We start from the raw sequence: 22,388 nt of genomic DNA, 5'->3' as shown, positions 1-22,388 counted from the left end.
AATAACCTTACTTTTTCAGTTACTATAGTAATTGTCCTTAGGACTGGCGACCGTGATTTCCTCCAAATCTCAAATATCTAATTACCGCTAGTTAATTGTTAACGTAACGGCCGCACATTTACTTTCTTTATTAACTTTATCCCTTTTCAAAATTAATTTCCACCAGTTTCATTTGCATTTTTCCTTTCATAAAGATGTAACCCTTTCCTCCCTCTTTACCGATAGATTAACTTCGGTGACGATTGCTTTTCCCAAATTTCCATTAGGTACACGCGGTTTAATTTTTCACTGTCTTTAAGGTCGATAAGTGAGGGGGGAGGTTACACGTGGCGACCGTGACAGGACAATCTTCGGATTTGAGGTTGTTCTGGACACGAATTTGGCATTGTGCAAATCTCGTAACAAAGCACTGGTTACGTACAGGCCTTTTACGTCAGCGAGAATAAGTAGTGGGAGTAGTCCTAATTATATTTGAGATTTGGCATTTATATTGAAAATTATTAAAATGAGTGAAGGCAACAATTGCCAAAATTTGGTAGACTTGGATACGGAACAATCGGTCGAACAGTGGGAAACGCGCACCGCGGTACCCATTGTTCAGGGGCAGGCGGCTAGCATGAAAGACGCGACCGCCGAAACGCAACAAAGAGCAGAAAAGGAATTCCAAACTTTAGAAAATGTTTCGGAATCGGAAGCGAAAATCAAATCTGTACCCCTTGATGATGAATACGGGGGAACATGTATAGAGGAACCAGCTACGGAAGTAAAACCGGTAGTCTCTGGGAATTTAACTGATTTATTGAATGTTTTGATTAATGAAATCAAGAGTCAATCGGCAGAAATTATAGCTCTGTCTGCCAAGCAAGAAGCTCAGTCTGAAAAAATTGAACGAAAGCTAGACAATCAGAACAAAGCTATTAATGTTGTTAACAACAATGTTGGAGTTGTTAATACAAAAGTTGATAAAATCAAAGAAGATATTGTTGTAATTAATACCGAAATCGGTAATCTTAAACAGGAAATGATAGGCGTTCAGGCGGAAATTGCGAGCATAAATACTCGTTTTGATTCTGAAATTAGCAGAATCGAGAAAAGTGTAGGAGAAGCAGTTGCTCCGATCATCGAGAATAAGGTGACGGAACAAATTCAATTAATGAAAAAAGAGGATCAAAAGAAGGTGGAAACTTTAAAGGCTTTAGTGTCCGAAGTAGACACTAAAGTGAGGGAGCAGGCCAATACCTGCGAAGAGAAAAAGAGGGAAGTGGAAACGCTTGCGACAACCACTTGCCAAGTAATTACGAGAGTGTCGGAATTAGAAAAGAAACTTGACGAAAAACAGAGCTATGTGCCAATCTGTGCACATAGTTCGGAATTGTTGACGAAAGAGGAGCGGTTCGACCCCTTGAAAAAAGGCGGTATACACGTGACGGATTTCATTAAAAATTGTGAAAGAGTTTTACCCAGATCATGGACTAATGAGAGAAAAATTAATGCGGTTATTGATGTGCTGGCTGGTGATGCCAAGCGTTGGGGCTTAAACCTCGACATTACGAACCTGACTTTTGACGAGTTTAAAAATTTGTTTCTGGCTGAATACTGGTCAGAGCAAAAACAGCAAAGTGTCTGGCGCGAATTTGTCGTATCGAGGCCTTTCGATGCGAATTCGCGCGGTTCGATGAGGGAGTTTTGTGAGGGCTGGATCCGCAAGTTGGAATATTTGCGTGATCGCCGCACGGAATCCGAAATAGTCTGGGAACTCTACATGAAGCTTCCAGATGATACAAAACGCTATGTAGGAAGCAATTACAGGACAATCAATGATTTCCTGGAAAGAGTTGAGGACGAGGACAATTGGCGCAATAATCGCGACAGTGGTAGAGGCCGTGGTAACAACAACGGGTACCACCCCAACCATAACAACGATAACCATGGGAATAATGCATACCGCAGCAATAACAATAATGGTTCGGACCGTAATAACAATCGGTACAATGCAAATAATAACAGGAATGACAGAAACCAGTATCATACTAACGTGATACGGGCTTCACAGAATAGTAATAACGCCAGAGGGTGTGATCAGCCGCCTCAGCAGCATCCGGGGAGCGTATCTGCTGGGACGAGACAGGGAAACCATTAGCCGCGCCGGTGAGGGGCCGACCGGGCGTGGAGAAAATTTGGCGGCCCAATAACAGGAGAAAACCCAGGTGTCGTCGTTATGAAAATTCCGTATGGAATAATCAACGGCGGGAGAGTGTGCCAGTATTAGGAGAAAGGAGTGCGCCCACAAGTAGTAGATCAGCTGTAGACACGGCAGTAGAAAATACATTCACTGTCAGTGAGAACAGTTTAAGCAGTGTTCCGGAAATCGATTATAAAGTGGCAGCTGTAATACCCACAGCGGAACTGGAGATTGAGTTTAAGAATGATTCGCAAGTGTTGAAAGAAGATCAGATGTCGGATAAAACGTCCGTCATCGAGCGAGGGGATGCAGAGAGGGATGAGGTCTGGTTAAGGCAGTTCGGTCGCTTATACGACGAACTAAGAGATTATAGGGGCCTGTACGGGAGGAGTGTTTATAGGGAGCGCGGGCAGGATTTGCCGCGTCTCGTCCCACAGGAAGATAGTATTTGTGAAGTGATGGAAAGTTCTGGCCCTAACCGGCAGACTTTACCAGAAATAGTTGATGTTAATGGGGAGCACGAGCAAGATTCGTCGTGTTTCGTCCCGCAGGAGTTAGATGTTGAAGTAGTAACGGAAAGTTCTGGCCCTAACCGGCAGACTTTACCGAAAGTTATAGTGGTAGAAGTAGCCGACCCATCCGACGCAAACCTCCAGTTTAAACATTGCGAGAGTATTAAGGGGAAAGATTACGAAAATTTTAGTGATAGCCGGACACAATTGGTAGAAGAGCACATAGATTTCAGCGTGTATGAGGTTAGAGCTGACGTTATGCGGTCAGACGGTAGCAGTGTGGGTTGCGCAGATCCTGAGGAAGTAATTTCAGATGCGACTGGGCACATTCTTCCAGGTAGATTGGCAGATGAGATCAATCTGACCAAAGAGGAATCAACGAAGGTGACAATTAGTGAAGTGATAGCAAAGCAGCACTCACTAGTTGACGAGTTACAGGAAAAGGTTTCGATATTGGAGGCGAAGCTACAGACTAAGCCTCAGGACAGACGTGTTGAAATTAAAACTGTAAGTGAACAGAGGCTGAAAAAGCCGCCAGATAAACCGGATTTAGGATCAAAGCCGGATGGTTTTTTCTGGAATGACCTGGATATAGACGAGATTTACTGTGGGAAAATAAAGAAACAGTCGAGGACAAGTGTAGACAGATAGTAGTGTCTGTTAATATGCATGACCTACAACTAAACGTGTTGATTGACACCGGTGCAGAATTGAGTGCTGTATCTGGGAAAATATTTGAGTTACTGAAAGACAGACCTGGCATCGTAGTTATGCCAGTAACAGGAGTGAAAATTATCGGTGCTACTGGGAAGGCCAGTAAACCGGTCACAAAACAGATTTTTGTCAGCTTCGAGATATGTGGGGCACGATTTGAACAAGAGTTTGTCGTCGTGCCAGACTTAACTACGGAAGTAATTATCGGGTTAGATTGGCTGTTAAAGTACCGTGCAGCGATTAACTGCGAAAGCAAAACGTTGACATGTACGTCCCAAGATAAAACAATAGTAGTTAGTTTTGACGAGGCAGGAGACGGTGTGCATAGGCAATACCAGCCTATACACATTGTTAACTGGCCGGATGGTATTGACGTAGGTATGAAGCTGAACTACTGTAATGTGAAGAATCTCGGCATTGACAATAATGTAGAAAGTGAATTGGAAAGTATTGTAGACGGTGTGTCAAACGTAACACACGGACAAAGACGAGGCCGACTTTCCCGTACCTATTGCCATCACAACCATAGGGCATGGGGCAAATATGTAGCAGTATTTGAGAGAATTATGAACACCTTGAGACATGAATCGACGGGATTTTCTCCAGAGGAAATCCTGCTGGATGACAGAAGTAAAAGTTTAGTGGAAGAGATAATCAAATTCCCTCCACGGATTGACATTAGTATTGGTGTGAAAAAAGATCGTTTGCGAGAAGTAATGAAGCTAAAAGCCGATGCTCGCATACGTCGTCATGACGCTAAAGCGCGTTTTGCTAAGTTTGCGATCGGAGACTTAGTACTTGTAAAAGCTCATGAAAAATCGAGCGAGATAGACAATGAAATCTCTAAATTTAAGTTTGTTTATAATGGACCATATAAAGTCATTGGTATACCTCACACAAATGCTTATTGCTTAGAGTATCCAAGCTCTGGAAAGCTATTAGGTATTCGAAATATAGTAGATTTGAAATTGTACCAACCTAGGATCGATTAATACCACACAATGGGTAATTTGTACAATATGTAAATATAGAGTGTAAGATTTAAGGTTTGCTAGATTGCCATGCTTTTGACTGACCAAGGTCATTAAAGAAGTTGTAATTAATAAGTAATTAATTTTGATTAATCAATTTAATTTTAATCAATTTAATCATGATCTAATCAACTGAAAAATCCAAGCTGCTAGTTTAAGTTTTCAGCTGAATCACAGTAGATTAAGCAATGTAAATATGATTTTGTAACTAGCTGTAAGATTTCATGAATATGTGTTTTACTAGTCATTGCCGATGTACTTAGACGCTGTTTTAAGTTTCAGGCTTGTACATGTGTGATGATGGACAGTGTTGAGTTATCCACTGTGATAGTGTTTATGGACTCCTTGAGATTACTCGGGAGTGAGTTTTTCCGAAAGAATTCAGTGAAACGGACGTTCTGGAAATGCCGTTACACAGGCGAGTGAGATCAAGCGTGCCGCACAGGCGGGCGCAACAATACTGGCGAGGCGGTGCCGCTGTCGGCTCTTGGGCCGCTGTCGGCATTCTTTGTACTTGCGAGTACGGAAGGCGGAATTGTTTTTCTTCCTGGACAGCTGAAAGAATTCTACTGTCAATATTTATGTTTTTTTTCGATCTGATGTGTGTTATTTTCTTGTTTAGCGTTTAATGGACTCCCATGACGAGAATATTAATTATGAAAGGGTTATGTAAAAATGTGTATTCTATGTAATTAATTATTAATTTGCGTATTTTGATCTACCTGTTTTTATGACCATGTACTCTGATTAATTTTGTAAATAGTATTCCATTTCTTGATACTGTTGGGAATTTTGACAATTTTAGAATGGCTAAACCATTTTCTATGTTTTCTATGAATTTTAATATGTTGTCAACCTGTTTTATTTTGTTCAAGATGACAGAGTGGAATAAGATTAGGAGTTTCTCCACTCAATTATTATTGTCTACAAATTGGTTTATGGTTAATTAGACGAATGCTAAATTTTGTTGATGTTTTGAGCAAATGCATTTCCGCTGTTTCTTTTTTGGGACATTTTCTGAGTCTGTTTACGTTACACGAACATCCTCAGACAATGTGGGGCACGTGTAACGCCGGAAATGCATATCCTCCTATTTCCATCTATTGTACTATTATTTTTTTCCTTGTTTTGTTACCTCAAGATATGACATTTCTGTCTCTTTATATATTGTAATTGCTTTACTGTTTGTATATATATTTATGCATTTATGTCGATGTATAATTGGTTTGTTTCGTAAATATTATTTGTATTTTTACGCTGGGTCTTGCCTAGGGAAAACTGCTATCGAACGATTACATCGATAGGTCGTGTGAAGACTCAAAGTGTGTAGGATCTTTGGTAGTGTTAACTCTGCCGCGTGAAGCGCGGGCAGAACAGTCGGAGTCTGGCTGGAGTAGCGAGTGGAGCAGGTGTTGTGTGACGCTCCCGCGAGTTGCCGCGCTTTCGGGGTTTGGCAGCATGTAATTGCGCTCGACTCGCGATGATAGTTTCTGACATGGTGTCGCGGACGGGAAGCATTAGCTGGCGCACATCAAGAGCCCGTTTCGCCTGGTGACCGTGTCGAGAAGAAGGCGCGCCAACATCCAGCTTCTGCAACAGCGACGGCCGACAATGAGTGACTGTCGCCACCTCCTCGATCGACGGCTTCAAACCTTCAATCAACCAACAAGGAAGACTAAAAGCACGTAAAGTTTCAGAACTGTTTGGCAGACCTCAGCTTTTCAAATTGTTCCATTTGCCTCGCAAAATTACAGCAACTTAGCATGAACCTTTGTTGCTCATTGTCCCAATTGCATTGCCAAGCAGGGTCCCTTCCTTTTCCGAAATGAACCCGAGTGTCGTTGAAATTCAAACGCCAGCATTAAAATAATATAATTAGATTTCACTGCTTTAATTTCAAAGTTCAGTAGCTGGCTACAATATTTAGGTTACACGAGCACAAATTTAGAGTGCGAGTTTTGTTAGCATATTTTAGCTTACCTGTGACTGCAGCTCAGCTTGGTACGTACTAAATTTTACTATTGTTAATAGTTCAGAATCAGTTAATTCAAGTTCAAAGTTAAATCTCTTGTTTCTAAATTGCGTAGAGTCAAGTTGCTTTTGAAATGATTGTTGAGGTAGTCCAAGACTAACCGTATTTTACTGGATTTCGATGTGTTTCAGAAAGAAAGCTTCTTATTAATTTCAGTCACTAAATTAACTTTCAGTTTTCTGGTTTTATTAATTCTTCTGCTAAATTAAGTCAGAGTGTAGCGAAATTTATTACTTCTGACAAACTTTCAGTTTTCACACTACACGTGTCAACCTTCAGTTGCCACGCTTCTAGTGCTAATTATATGTGTAATAACCTTACTTTTTCAGTTACTATAGTAATTGTCCTTAGGACTGGCGACCGTGATTTCCTCCAAATCTCAAATATCTAATTACCGCTAGTTAATTGTTAACGTAACGGCCGCACATTTACTTTCTTTATTAACTTTATCCCTTTTCAAAATTAATTTCCACCAGTTTCATTTGCATTTTTCCTTTCATAAAGATGTAACCCTTTCCTCCCTCTTTACCGATAGATTAACTTCGGTGACGATTGCTTTTCCCAAATTTCCATTAGGTACACGCGGTTTAATTTTTCACTGTCTTTAAGGTCGATAAGTGAGGGGGGAGGTTACAAAGTGTGTGACCAATAGTTCACAACTGCCATTTAGCCTTCAATTACTGCAACAGGGCCCGTGGAAGCTCTTGATTTTGTTCATAAAATTATAAAACAAGATCACCAACTCCCCCTGCAGTAGAATGCCATAAAATTTTCTATGCCTATCCAGGAATGTCCTTTGCTGAAACACAATTTTCTGCTTCTCATTTCATATCTCCAGTGTTTTCAAGTTCCCTTTCAAAATATTAATTAAATGACTAGTACACACCAATGCCCAGAACAAATATTTTTTTGCTGGTAAATTATATATAATGATAATTTTATCAATATTAAGGTAATGAAGCTCAATCATCGTTCTCAGAGTTACAAAGCATAAAATTAATAAGCCAACTTTTCCTAAGTTGTTATTCTTGGTTACCAAGGAACATTGTGTAACATTTTTTACTGTTTAACATCTGCCAGAAAACAATCATCACAATATTTAAGGACAATAATATAATTTCTCTTACTACAAATTTACACACTGAAATAAGACTATTGATAAACATGAAGTTAACTTACTTTACAGGGACACTGTCCTGATTCATCGCACAGACACTGCCCAGTCTTTGTGTCACATTTATCCTGTTGTGTTCCAGGCAGATGACAGTCACACAGTCTGCACACTGGGTAACCATAGTAGCCAACAGCACACGATGAACATCTGTCACCGTGAAAACCTCTACGACACATGCAACGGCCACTTGCACTGTCACATCTCTGCTGTAAAGAGCCAGCAACATCACAGTTGCATGCCTGTTGAGAAATCAAATGTTATGTTTATCTTTCTGATATATCACAGAGATAAAGGCAATAAATATGGCTAAATACGAATGATAATATATGCATTGACTCAGGGGAAAATTGAAAAGTACAAGAAAATCTTTGTAAGTATAGTCTTTTAAAACACTTTACTTCTAAATATATTTTCACAAAGTAAATAGTAATGTTTGTCTCTGCAAATCCTTTGGATCTGTCAGATTTAGCATTGCCATCAGTTTGCAGGATAAATCCACTCTCATTTAACACAAAGGATAAATACACAAAATAATCCATCACCTATAATACAGGTAACTTCATTATATCTCAAGAAAATGTATACCTTACAGCCTCTTCCCGATGTGAAACCCCAGGCATTTGGCTGACAGCGCTCACATAAGTTTCCTTCAGTGAAAGGTGGGCAAACACATCGACCAGTATCTGGATCACAAATATGCCCAACAGTGCTGCAAGATTCACATCCTGTAATATGCAAGGTAATCTCTTACACAAAATCAGTATTTTGCACGTTTAAACATGCACACACAAATGACTATAAAAACTTCTAGACAATGCGTTGATAGCCTGAGTGCTAGACAAATTATGGTTAAGGTTATGCATCTCTGATAGTGGTGATTCGTCCTGTGAGCAATGAAGCAATGAATCCCCACAAAATATTAATGTCTGAGAAATTTTTAATGTGCATAAAGATGCCAAATTTAAAATCGCCCTTTCAGGAACATCCATTTCTGTGACACAAATACCACATTCCAGCCTGGAAAAGGGCAGAGAATATAGTGGGGATATGACGTTCCTCCTATCCTGAGCACTGAAGCAATACTCTGGTGTGCGCTTACCAGAGCCTCTGCTTCCCCTCCTGCTGCTGAACCTCGTCAATGCACAGTTCCTATTCCTCCCCAACTGTTTAGTCAACACGACACATAGATAGCAGATTTAGAAACTACTTCATATCTGCACTTTTCCATGACTTAATAACATCTGTTACGTCAAAGTTCCCTGTGAGCAATTATATTTATCTCCCTGAAACACGAACAAGAGTCTACTATGGAGTTAAGTAACCAGTGCTGCAACCAATTTTATTGTTTGTCATGTGAGAGCATTCAATACGCAGTTGCTAGTTCAGAGACATGAGTTCTCCGATGTGCAGTGTCTACAGTGTGAAGTCAAAATGTGTGATAATTCAGTGCAGAGGCTACGGGAAACTAACTTCTGCTCCGTGTCACTTGAAGCTAAGCTCTGTATTGAGCAGCTAGGAAGACAGACACTGGAAGCAGCTGTGTTAACAATGACGTTGTTTGTAGTGGGTTTGCTGTTGTTGATGTGGGCATCTTATCTTCTCTGATAAAGGAAGTGGCACAATGTAAACAATGTGTTGGAGTAGGCTGTCTGGAAATAACTGAACAACAAAGTAGCAGGAAGAGTTTATCATCAAAATTAGTTGTTCTGTGTAGATCCTGCAATAAATCTACCTCAAAAATGAGTTCGAACATTGTACATAATTCATATGATGTGAATTTGAAGTAAGTGTATGCAATGCATGCAAGAGGAAAAGGAAAAAAGGCTGCTCAAATATTTTGTGGTTTGATGGACCTTCCTCCTCCTCCCAGTAGGTTCAGCAAGTACATAAAAATACTTTTACGTGCCTTGACAGCTGTGTCTAAAGCATCTATGAAATGTGCAGTAGAAGAAACTGTAAATATTAATGGAACCAGGGACATTGCTGTTGCACTTGACGGGATACAGCAACATCGAGGACATCGTTCGTTGAATGGTGTTGCGAGTGCTACTTCTCTGGAGAATGGAAAAGTTGTTGGTGTTGAGTGCTTATCTAAGTACTGCTACACCTGCCATGGTAACACTGAATGACATATTGAACATCAGTGTTCTAAGAATTATGATGGTTACAGCAGAGGTATGGAGTGTGATGGAGCTCTACAATTATTTCAGAGGTCGGTGCCCTTTTATAACGTTAGATGTACAAAGTACCTATGCGATGGGGACTCTAAAGCTTTCAATAAAGTTAATGAGTTCAATGTTTATAGTGGAGTGTTGTGGACATGTGCAAAAGAGGATGGGAGCTAGATTCAGGAAGCTACAAAGAGAAATGAAAGGAAAGTTGCTATCTGATGGAAAATCTGTGTCTGGCCGAAGCAGATTGATAGAAACTGAAATAGATCTTCTTAAGAGTTATTATGGACTGGCCATTAGACGAACTGCACCTCTGAATGATGTTACAGCCTGTATGGGCCACCTACTTTCATAAGTTGTCCACAGATGACCACCCTGTCCATGGACTTTGTCCTAAAGGAGCAGATTCTTGGGGTGAATGTAGCTCCATCTTCTGGTGGAGTATGGGACTACGGCTGCTGTGATTCTTGGTGTGGTTACCAAAAAGCAAAAGAAAGTGGTCAAAGATACCACATAAGCGTTCCCTTCCTGAGCCTGTTATGAACGAAATAAAACAAATTTTTTAAGACCTGAGTGACCCTGTTTTGCTTAGTAAATGTCTTCCTGGGCGCACTCAGAATACAAATGAAAGTTTCAACCATTGCAGGCATAAAATGTGGCTCTAATATGGAAGATCAATTGCGTATTTGTGACAGACAATGGACGCATAAAGCTGAAAGATTTGTTCTTCAAGTTACCAAAGAAGCAAGAAGTGCTAAAAGGAATGCCAAGATGAAGCTTGAAGATGAAGAAATGCTACAGGATGAAAACTATGCTTCAGGAATGTTCTGACGCACAGTTTAATTGGACTCATATCTTCATTCGCAATTTCCCGCAGGCTGTATTTTGCAGAATTCAGGTACAAATATTTCCTAAATTTTATAAATCATTGCTCTAATTTTTTTATGTAACTTGCAGTAGTCCATACTTATGCAGTAGATCTAAGCTTTATTGCAGAATCAACTAAATTATAGAGAAATTAACATTTTTATTAGAAAAAAAATTATAAAAATTAAAATGTATGTGATATTTTTTATCCCTGTAATATACATAGTAGGTGGAATTAAATAGGTCTAGTACATCAGCCACCATGTCATGCATATCTGGTAAAAATTTGGTCTCTTTCAAATGTATAACATTGAATTGAATGGTACCTCAATTTGAAGAAGCATTTTGGACAAAAAATTGCATCAATTTCTTTGTAATTTTTTTAACAACAGTAAGCAGGTTCAAAAATATTCAAAATATTTCTAATTTGTTTAGAAAGTGTGCTGCACTGCCTGATATCAACAAAAAGTCTGTAAAACATGTACATTATAAACAGTGCCTGAAAGAAATAGGTGTTGATTTTTACATAATCTTGAGCCAGAAAAGTACTCTGTATCCTTAAATAATGACTATAGGAATATACAACTACTGCCTATGTATCACACCCCTACAGATCGTAAGGACAAGATTAGATTAATTACAGCGCACACAGAGGCACTGATACAATCATCTTTCCCTTGCTCCATTTGTGAATTGAACTCAAAGAAATGCTACAATCAGAACTACCCTCTGCCTTGAACTTCACAGAGGTCTGTGGAGTACAGATGCAAAGTCCTGATTCTAGACATTTGGATAATTTGTAGTATAAGTGGTCAATGAGATCTGTTTTTAATTTACTTTTAAACTAATAGGGATTCCCAGTGCTTTACTTTATATTAGCTGGAAAATTGTTAAATTTCTTGCCTAACTCTATTCTGAACCCTAGATATGGATGCAAAGTCTTCATGAAAATTATTTTTGTCTTCTGTACTGTGATCACCTAAATCACAGCTCAGCTGGAACTGATCTTTATTATAAACAACAAAAAACATTAATGAGTATATTTATTGGGAAGTGAGTGTAAGATTTCAAGGTATTTGAAAAAGTTTTTGTAAGATGTCTGGTTGTCTACTTTACACAATATTGTTACAGTCCAGTCTGGCTTTATTTACTTTAGGTGCACTGCCCCAGAAGAGAGGTCCGTGTTGAACTGAGCTTCTTAATTAGTTTATCTAGGTGCACTTAATTTTAACTTGTTATTCATCTGGATTCCAAGCAATTTTACACACAGTTTTTAATATAGCGTATGACCAGTGAGTCTACTTCTGGAGCTAACAGTTATCAATGCTTGTTTACAATTTCCATAATCTGAGTGTGAAATTACAAGGTGTTAGATGTGAACGTCTTGTAGGTCTGTTCAGCTGTCATCTGGGCTGTGCCCGCTAAGGTTCTAAATGGTTCAAATGGCTCTGAGCACTATGGGACTTAACATCTATGGTCACCAGTCCCCTAGAACTTAGAACTACTTAAACCTAACTAACTTAAGGACATCACACAACACCCAGTCATCACGAGGCAGAGAAAATCCCTGACACCGCCGGGAATCGAACCCTGGAACCCGGGCATGGGAAGTGAGAACGCTACCACACGACCACGAGCTGCGGACTGCCCGCTAAGGTTGATTTTGGCCTTTTATTGGTGTGCTTGTAACTTAAGAAAACATTGCAGTTTTTGGATGCCCATTTAAGTCGTACTGATCCTTGTAGCACCCTATATGTTATGTTCCCTCATTCTGAGCTTGGTGTCATGCCTGTGACACCAATAGGATCATCTCCTTTCTATTATAATGGTAAGACTCCACCCATACAAGTGGGATGCCATTAATGGCACAACACTTATTGTTAGAATAATTTCCATTTTAAATGCCTCTGTTTATCTGTTATCAAACACCCTTGTGAATTGATACTTTATAAATAATTTTTTCTGAAAAGTGAAGACTTTTATCCTTTTGCAACCCAGGTCTCTTCAAACGTATTTTTCAAGCACGAGGTCCCAAATGCATGTGTAATATTTGCCAGTTACTGTTTTACCATTACAATGCTGTGAATAAGAAAAATTTCTTTAACATTTCAGAAAATGCTGACTGTAATATTTCTGGCAGATGAAATCAAGTTCACTTGTTTTGGTACAGGGCCGCAGCTTTCACACAATGCTATGACTGCCGTTACATTTCTAATGGGAAGTGGTGGACCCACATTTCATCCACATTAACAACTCAGATGAAACAACTTGTTGGATTCTTTCTTGAAAGGTCCTAACATAGACGATATTTTTTTTTTTGCGATTGTTTTTGGTCAGCATTCAAAAAATGTGGCATCTACCTTGCAAAATGTTTTCTCATAAGAATTCTCCATGGAAAATGTCCATACCCATTTTCCTTATGTGCTTACGGACTCAGGCATTTCACATCTGTAAGAATTTTCATTAGGGGATAAATCAATCAAAACAATTGTACCACAGCAGGGTATTCCTTGTTATCGATCTGAATGAACAAATCCAACATGACTATTGGAAAAACCTTATAAAAAGATATATTCTGCAGATAGAGCTAACACTTTACTTGCAGTATTATGCAAAAAAATCATAAATATCAGAAAATTTCCTGTATTACAGCAATAAATTTTCTGTAGCACTCATACAGGCAATTATGTAAAGGAAAGCTGCTGCAATTTTTTTCATTAACCATATTACAGTCATCACTCACAATTAAAAAAAAGGACAATATTTAATGATTTGGCTTTATTTATAATTTTCTAATGCTGTAGCAATTTGTCAGCATAGAAGAGGATCTTAAGCTTCTTTACTCATTTGCTGGCTGGATCCAGTGTACTGCATTTCACTCCAGCACATTAAAAGTTCACTAGTGTTTATAAGCTAAGAAATATTAAGTTGTAAATTCTACCTAGGAGTAATTTATTCAAATGAAGACTTCACTGTAATAAGTTTATCATTCTTGTGAAAAGTGAAATGGTTACAAAGTAATAACTTTTCCATAATATTGTCATAAATTCTAAAATAGAGAGATTCTGGAAAGAATGACAGGTATGGCATACATGAAATTTCAGGGTAATAAAAGAAAAGGAGCAGAGATTTAATTATAAGTGAAAAATTTGACAGATGCCCAATAGAGAGCTAGTACAATAAATCATTTTAAAGGTGAACTTACTTGAACAGCCAGAAACAGAAAAGCCATAATAATGTGGAAGGCAAGTATCACAAATCCTCCCTCCGATTCCAGATTTACAATGGCACTGACCAGTAACTTGATCACAGGAAGTGTTAATAGAACCTATACGATCACAGCCACAAGGTTCACAAGGGGTCGTTGCTGAAAGTCCCCAATAACCATCCTATAAGGCCAAAAAAAAAAAAAAAAATACATTAGACAATCTTCATAAATTATCAAGAATTGAAACACAATCCATAAATAAATCAACACAGTTCTTTTTATGGCATAGTCCATATCAATATAGGCAGGTTAGGAAAAAAAATCTTACCTTTAAAGTCTCAGATGTTATCGAGTTAAGCGTATGTTAAAATGAAGGACTAAGTAAGGAACACATATTTTTTTGTTTCTTCCCAAAAAAATTCTGCTCCGAGATACAGCCCTCCAAAGATGACATTGTGCATACCATTGTTAAGATGCGAATTTTGGAAAAAAAATTTAAAAGTTTTAGATATTTTGTTGGTATTTTTTTTATTTTAAAGATAATTGCTTTATGATTACAAAGAAAACCTGCATTTGGACTTATCTGCCTAAGTTCTTTCACTCTAGCATTCTGAACTTTTTTTTTATAATTTACGGAAAATGTTTCTCTTTCAAAAATCCCAATCCTTAAAATCATGATTTTTTCTGTTGGTTAGTACTATATAGGTCTACATTCCCTGAAAAGGAAATTTTCCACTTTTAGCTTGAACAGGTTTTATAACCAATTGAAATTTTTGCTATCCATAAAACCTGTTTTATTACCACATTATCACATAACAGGCTCATAAAAATCAAAACCTAACCTTATTTAACATAATGTTAATTTTGAAAGATGAGTAAGACACTCATTTTTCAAGCATTTTAAATGGTTCCAAAATGCATGCGAAAGGTCTGAAGACTTAAAGGTTTCAATTTATACAATTTCTGCGCGCTCTGTTTTGTACTGAAATTAGCAAGTCAATTAACTAAAAATGTGCTCCACTGGTTCAGCATCTTCCTTTGATATAGAGTGATATCTTCCTGTTGAACCAATATGAGGAACAATATTCAAAACATTGTGAACGGGAAGTGAGCACTGATGGCATTGTTGTGTCTTTCAGCTGGAAAACTATATCCAGCAGCTGCTCCATGTGGTAGCACAAAGTTCACTACAATGTCGTTTAACTCATAACTGGTGTCTATAATCTCTGCAGTTCACTAGTCACAGTCCTACACACATGTCAGAAACATCCATCTTCTCAGGTTGTGAATCTGAATATTATCCTACTGTTTCTGAGGTGCTTGTCGAAGGAACGAAATTTCTTCTTCTTGCTCTTTAAAGTGTGTGCAATATGGGTTCGCCCATCACTTTGAGTCCAAAAATGTGTCTTCTGAGTTCCTTTCACTGGAGTAGTTTGTTTGGACCATTCTTCTTCTTTCTGATCACAGAATTCTTCAGTTTCCTCTTTGGACAAAAAATGAGGGCTGTGGATATGTAAGATTTCACGACTCGCGTAAAATCCTCAGCATTCCAAATCTCAGCTGTATTTGGTCTGGAGAATTTATGTTTTGTAGCGTGGTGCTTCAGCAGGCCTCCTACACCAGCACAAGGCCCCTCCCGATGACCAGTAGCACTGTATACCCAGTCAGTTGGCACAAGCAACTTACTCAATTCAAACAGGTGGTAACGATTTTTAAAATGACTAGGAGCACCATCAAAAATAATGCTGGACTTCTCTGCCCCCACTTGCAGTTGAAGAATTTTGTGCATTGCCAACAAAACTGTTATGAAAATATGCCACTCCTGTAAAAATTGAAACCTGGTCATTACTCCAATCTCAATTTCGATCAGTATACAAGAATTACAGCAAGCTCTGCAACATGTATTGACAATATTGTAAGTAGTTATAATTATTATGTAAAAGAAAAATTTCTTCTAGATTTAGGAGTATCAGACCATAAAGCAGTATTTGTATCACTACCGAAGCAAAATTCAGTCTGCACAACAAAAAGATGTAGGAATTTCAGTCAAGAAAATGTGGAAGTATTTTCCAAAAAACTAAGCCAAACCAAGTGGACAGTCAGCAAACACACTTCCACAAGTGACAATTACAATAACTTTTTAACTGAATTCTTGGGTGTATTCAATGAATGCTTCCCTTTTGTAACAGTGAGGACCAGGTCCCAAAAAAGTAGATCCTGGGTAACAAAAGGAATTAGAGTGTCTAGTGCTACTAAGAGGAAACTGCATATGGAGGCAAAAGTAAATCGAAGCCCTCAATTTCTTAAGTATGTAAGCACATACAAAAAAACATTTGACAAAATAGTTAAACTAACAAAACGTACTGCAAATAACGACTTCATTACAAATGCAAAAAAACAAATCAAAAGCTGTTTGGTCTGTTATAAGAAGTGAAGTTGGCAGTGAGGCAGAGAGAAAATGCCCTTCTAAAATAGTGATTAATGGTAGAGCTGTTACAGAACCCAGTGCCATTTGTGAATCATTCAATGACTTTTTCATAAATTGTAACAAATTTGGTGACTGTTCACCACCAAATACAAAGCCCAATATGACAGATAGCAATTGCACATGTTTTAAGTTTTCTCATGTTTCCATCTCAGATGTCATCAAAATCATAATGTCCCTAAAAAATTCAAAATCTGCGGGGTGGGATGAGGTCCCCACTGAAATAATAAAAATAGTCCGTCACAGTATTGCATATCCACTCTCTTTCATAATCAACCAATCATTTGATGAGGGATGTTTCCCAGATCGATTAAAATATGCAGAAGTTCGGCCCATACACAAAAAAGGCAAACAAGATGAATTGGGCAACTATAGGCCAATCTCACTGTTACCAATTTTCTCAAAAATATTTGAAAGAGCTGCATGTGATCAGATTGAAAATCACAATTCATCTAACAGCATTATCTTAGGCAATCAATATGGTTTCAGAAAAGGCCGCAGCACAATCCATGCAATAAATGAATTAGTCACAAAAGTCAGCAGATGTCTTGATGATAGAATGTGTGTGTCAGGCATCTTTTGTGACCTGTCCAAAGCCTTCGACACAGTAAATCATGACCTGCTTCTCCAAAAATTGGCACGCTATGGTTTTCAAGGCAAATCTCTTAGCTGGATGTCATCATACTTGGCAAACAGAAAACAAAGAGTACTTATTAACATCAACGGCAAGAAATTTCTCTCTGGCTGGAAAAACACTCAATTAGGTGTTCCACAAGGCTCAATATTAGGGCCACTGCTTTTTCTATATTATATTAATGATATGCCATGTCAGGTCCAGTCTGATACTATCCTCTATGCAGATGACTCAACAGCTGTAGTCTGTTGTAAAAATGAGGTAGACCTAATTCGTCATATTGAACAAACACTTGGGGAAGTGGAGGCATGGGTCAAAAACAATAACTTGACATTAAATTTTACGAAAACAGAAATTGTTCATTTTACCACAAAACAATCTGCACAGTCTATAAGTGAAATAAGGTATATGGACAAAAAATTAGAGACTGCAGACTGTGTCAAATTCCTTGGCGTGTTAGTCAATAAAAACCTGTTATGGAGTCGCCATGTGGATAACATACTGGGTCGACTGAATAGCCTTGTATATATTATGAATATCTTGTATAGTATTACTGATTTAGCTGTAAGAAAAACTGTATATAATGCATATTTTGTTTCAGTCATTAGGTATAGTATAATTTTCTGGGGGTCTGAAAAAACAAATTTACTTAGAGCTTTTAGACTACAAAAAAGAATCATCCGAGCAATGGTGGGAGCAAAACCAAAGCAACACTGCAAACCTTTATTTGTAAAACTGGATCTAATGAGCATTCCAAGCATATACATCTATGAAACTCTCACTTTCACGAAAAGAAACCCACAACTTTTTGAGGGCAACTTCTTCTTGCATCAATATGATACAAGACATAAAACGAGCTACATGTTACCTACCCACCGTTTAAAATCATATGAAAAAAACCCATACTATATGGGCATGAAATTTGTAAATAAAATATGGAAAGATATGGATGACCCAAATATAAAAGGCACCAAAAGAGACCTGGAAAAATATCTGAAAGATAAATGTTACTATAGTGTAGAAGATTTCATGAATGGTAACAATGCATTATAATTGTAATTAAAATACCTCTTTCAAGATGTTACACCATGTACATTATTAGTTTATTGTCTATTTTTAGTATTGTTATATATAGTGTAAAAACTGACAAGTCACCTATGTCACAATCTTTGATTGTATAAGGCATGTTATGTGATAATAAAAATTGAATTGAATTGAATTGAATTGACACACTTGTACTTCTTGTGGGAGAATTACAGACCAGTTCTCAGGAAAATCACGGTGAAGCACTAAACACAGTTCTTCAGCCTGTACACACTCTTTCACTTCTGCAATGTGTTGTTGTTGCAAATTCTTCAGGTGCTGGTGTATTGCTGCTTTCACTGATCATTTACCAAGTTCATCACTGAAACTGTCAAACACAACAGTTTTCTTAATTAGTTTATTTTTCTCCCATGTCGCATATGTAATTTCTGCAGAGTTATCTGCAGGCCAAGTGTCTGTAAAGATAATCCTCCCTTTCCAGGGCAGTCACCAAATTCTTGAAACAAACAAGTCTCTCACTTTACGTCACAGACTACCAATGACTTCATACACCCAACCAAGCTGTCATATGTCATGTGCTCCATTAAGTTCTTCAAAGTTAGCACACAAAGTTCAAAATTCGCGAAGTACACACATAAATAGACATCTCTAGGTGGGTGCAGAAATACCCACTTAGGTCATAGTGCATAAAATTTTGATCTTCCAATATGTGAAGTTGTATAGTTGCTCTTATAAATTGCAAAAGTTTTTTTAATACTGAGAGTCATGTACCTCTTCACTTTCACAACTTTTTGACCTTCAACTTTTATAGTGTCTTTTTTGTTAGCACTCTGGCGAGAACAGTCCTGTTTATCTTCCAGGCAAAATGACTGCACTTGAACTTGAGCTGCCTCTATAGGATGACTAAAGGCTCCTTTTACAGACCTTACATTTCTTGATTTATCTAACATGTACTTTGATACTGATGGGACGTGGTTCAAAATTGTTTTCTTCAAAAATGTGCTTTGGTTCATTTTCTTCTGAAGATTGAATTTCTACTTTGAAGGGTGTGGTCAGTTTTGCTGTAGTGTATTCATCCATAGCTTTAGGAATTTCTCTGCACTTTCTTGATGCATAGTACTTATGACTCGACTTTACTGACCACGGTTTCATAACAGGACTAACACCTACCTCCGTAGTTGACTGATTCAGGGTATTTAATTCTTCCTCTACAGATGCAGATGCATCATCTGCACCATGGGAAGCTTCACCTTGTTCAGATACTATCATTGTTGTTACTCTGTCAAAAAACTTATAACACAAAAAGTCGTCACTGGAAACATGTTCACTCTGAAACAGAGTCTTCAAATGAGAACACCTATTCCCAAACTGAACGAAGTCTGTTTTTTTGTTTGTCATATATATCACTCTTTTATTGATATGAAAATAGTCAGCACACTTCACTCAACAGTGGCCCCGGCCAGAAGATATTTCAAACAGTCCTTTTCACGAAACACTATGCAACTGTGTCAACTGGCAAATTCCTCGAAAAACACAGAACTCATTGGATGGTCTCAGATTTCTTAGAAGCCTCTTCAGTAAACAAATTAGCACTGAACAACTACAATACGGAAACCTGCACTGAACAACCACGACAAAGAAACTACAACACAGTATAAGAAATATTTGTAACAATGAAAGTGAAAAGAAATAACTGCAAAGAACAAAGAGATAAGAAATAATGCAACAAAGACAATAGGAATATATGTTCAAATGTATGTGAATTCCTAAGGGACCAAACTTCTGAGGTCATCGATCCCTAAACTTACACACTACTTAAACTAACTGACGCTAAGGACAATACACACACCCATGCTTGAAGGAGGACTCGAACCTCTGACGGGATAAAAATAAATATTGTAACAAAGAAATTAATAAGAAACAACTTCAGTGAAGACATACATTACCCTCGAAAGTTAAAAAAATGACTTTTTAAAATAAAACCTGTCCAATTTAAAAGTTGAAGTTCTCCTTTACAGAATATAGTACTACATGGTACCATACTAATCAACAGAAAAATTTTCTGGATTGGCATTTTCGAGAAAAATTTTTTTCTGTAAATTATAAAAAAATTCAAAAGGTGACAGTAAATGAAATTTGACTGACACGTCCAAACGGAGGATACCATTGTAATCATAAAGCACTAATCTTTCAAATAAAAAAAACTAACAAAATATCTAGAACTGTTACAGAGATACAGAATTTAAAAAAAAGTTCTGGAATCCACATCTTCAAAATAGAGTTCGCAGTGTCATTTTTGGAGGCCTATATCTTGGGGCAGGAATTTTTTTGGAGAAAATAAAAAAATAAATGTCATTACTTATTCCTGAATTTTAACGTGTGCTTAATTCCATAACATCCGAGACTATGAAGGTAACCTCCCTGCCTGAAGTGATACCGTACAGATTATGCCTGTTTACATGCACAGCTTTAGGAAAATAGATCTGTTAAAAAGAAGTGTTTTCATGTTAACTGGTTCTTCCGTTGCTTCATGTTAGTACAACATAATAATAAATGAAAAGCACTATACTGCTTACGTTCTACAGGATCTGAGTTACTGTACTTCCACATGAATTCTGTTTCAAGAATGTCATTTACATATTTTCAGGGCCATATTTAGGGCTTAACTTCAATTATAAACATTAGTTAACGTTTTAAATAACATACAACACAAAGCACATGTGGAAGATATATATATTCAAAAATTATAAAATAACTACCACAGTTCAGTATCCCCTTTTACTGAAAAATTATCACATAAGTATCAAACTTGAACATACTATATGGAAAAAAAGAAACCTTTATATTTCCTGAAGATCAAACTGACTGGCTCATGGCTGATTGTATGTGTATTGCTACAAGACTGATCAAGTGTTCTTATTTTTTGTTGTTGTTGTAGATAGTTCTTAATACTTTTAAAACAGAAAAGAGCCTTTACAACTGAACTGTTTGTTGCTGGAGTACAGTTGTAGTCTTGAGTGCTGTCTAGCCTACACATTTAGTCATGAGTGCAGCCAACACATTTAGATAAACTTCCCCATTTAAAAAATTCTACAGAGAAATGGAAGAGAAGACCACATATCAACATCTCCTTTCTTCATACACAACAGATAGCTTTTGAACTTCATCAAAGTTGTTCTCTATGTCAGAATCAGAATTGGAGACTGCTCTAAGCTTCTCTGCAGCATCATAAATTTGAACAGTTTCTAGTTCAGCAATATCTGAGAGGGAGGAAAACCTTAAGTTAGATCTCTGTAAACATTGACTCTCTTTTGCAACTTATCTTGAAGAATTTGTATTTGATATTTTCATCCTTTACCAGGTTTCAACACAATCTGATCCTGTTTCTTCTTCAGGACATTTTTGTTTGCCTTCTGAGTCAGATAATTATCATCAAAGAATTTTTTGTGTTTAATTTTAAGTTTCCTTTCCTTATTCTCAGCAGCTAGTGGATGTGGAACTGATTCCAAATTCCTGGTCTCCATAAGTTTTTCATCTGGATCCCTATGAATTGAAAAAGATGTCTGAAGCTCAGCTAAAAAAAATACACTGCAAGAGTGTCAGCATTTCAACAGAAGTGGAAATGTCAACATCCTCGGCTCGCAGTTTTTCACAGCTTGGCCAAACTGTTGCAGCATACAAACCCACACTGATTAAAGCTACCTTAATGCTACTTAACTTTCTAAGACCAACTTCAGCTTCACATCTAACTATACGACTCTCATTCTCTAAAATTATTCTTAAGAAAACATAGCTTTCCAAAGTGCATTTAAACTCTTCCTTGCACCCCCACGTACTCAGCATCGTGCTGTATGCTGTGTCACACTCACAGAATCAAAAAAAGTTTCCAAATGTTCCATCTGCTTTTAGAATCTGAAAAGAAGTTCATAAACTTTGAATCGTCTCAAATAACAATAAAATAAAAAAACAAAAAAACGGGCTGCTGCTGTACGGCATCGAGCAGTTAGTGAGCCAACTAAATTCAGCAGGCAAGCCAAACATGGAACGAAGAAAATTATGAGTTTCGATCCTTGAGTCTTGCTTGTAAACACATGTAGGTTGCGTTATCGTGTGATTGATCTCTACAGTTGTCAAATTTCAGTCGAAGTAATTTTAAGGTATTCAAAACTTATTCAGGAAGCTTCTCTCCATCGTGACCTAGATTTAAAAAAAAAAAAACACAAACATCTTTCAACTGAGAACTCACCTTCATTTACGTGTCTAATTATTATACTTAACTGGTCATTAAGCGATATATCTTGTGTAGAAATTATTGTGGATTTTTTTAAAAAAAT

The 22,388-nt window shown here is 37.5% G+C and overlaps 1 protein-coding gene across 1 annotated transcript in view; it reads right to left on the bottom strand.

Annotated features, from left to right (window-relative positions):
* LOC124615580 (laminin subunit alpha-1-like) overlaps window positions 1-22,388 on the bottom strand; it is a 1,154,169-nt gene that overhangs the window by 151,737 nt on the left and 980,044 nt on the right. Inside the window, exons 16-18 of the mRNA XM_047143565.1 lie at window positions 13,889-14,072; window positions 8,231-8,370; window positions 7,651-7,884 (exon numbers count right to left, since the gene is read on the bottom strand). Coding sequence (XP_046999521.1) covers window positions 7,651-7,884; window positions 8,231-8,370; window positions 13,889-14,072 — 558 coding nt within the window. The remainder of the gene's footprint in view (window positions 1-7,650; window positions 7,885-8,230; window positions 8,371-13,888; window positions 14,073-22,388) is intronic.

This window comes from Schistocerca americana, chromosome 5, assembly GCF_021461395.2.
Source record: "Schistocerca americana isolate TAMUIC-IGC-003095 chromosome 5, iqSchAmer2.1, whole genome shotgun sequence".
NCBI classification, from domain to species: domain Eukaryota; kingdom Metazoa; phylum Arthropoda; class Insecta; order Orthoptera; family Acrididae; genus Schistocerca; species Schistocerca americana.
This window is presented reverse-complemented; position numbering and strand designations above follow the sequence as displayed.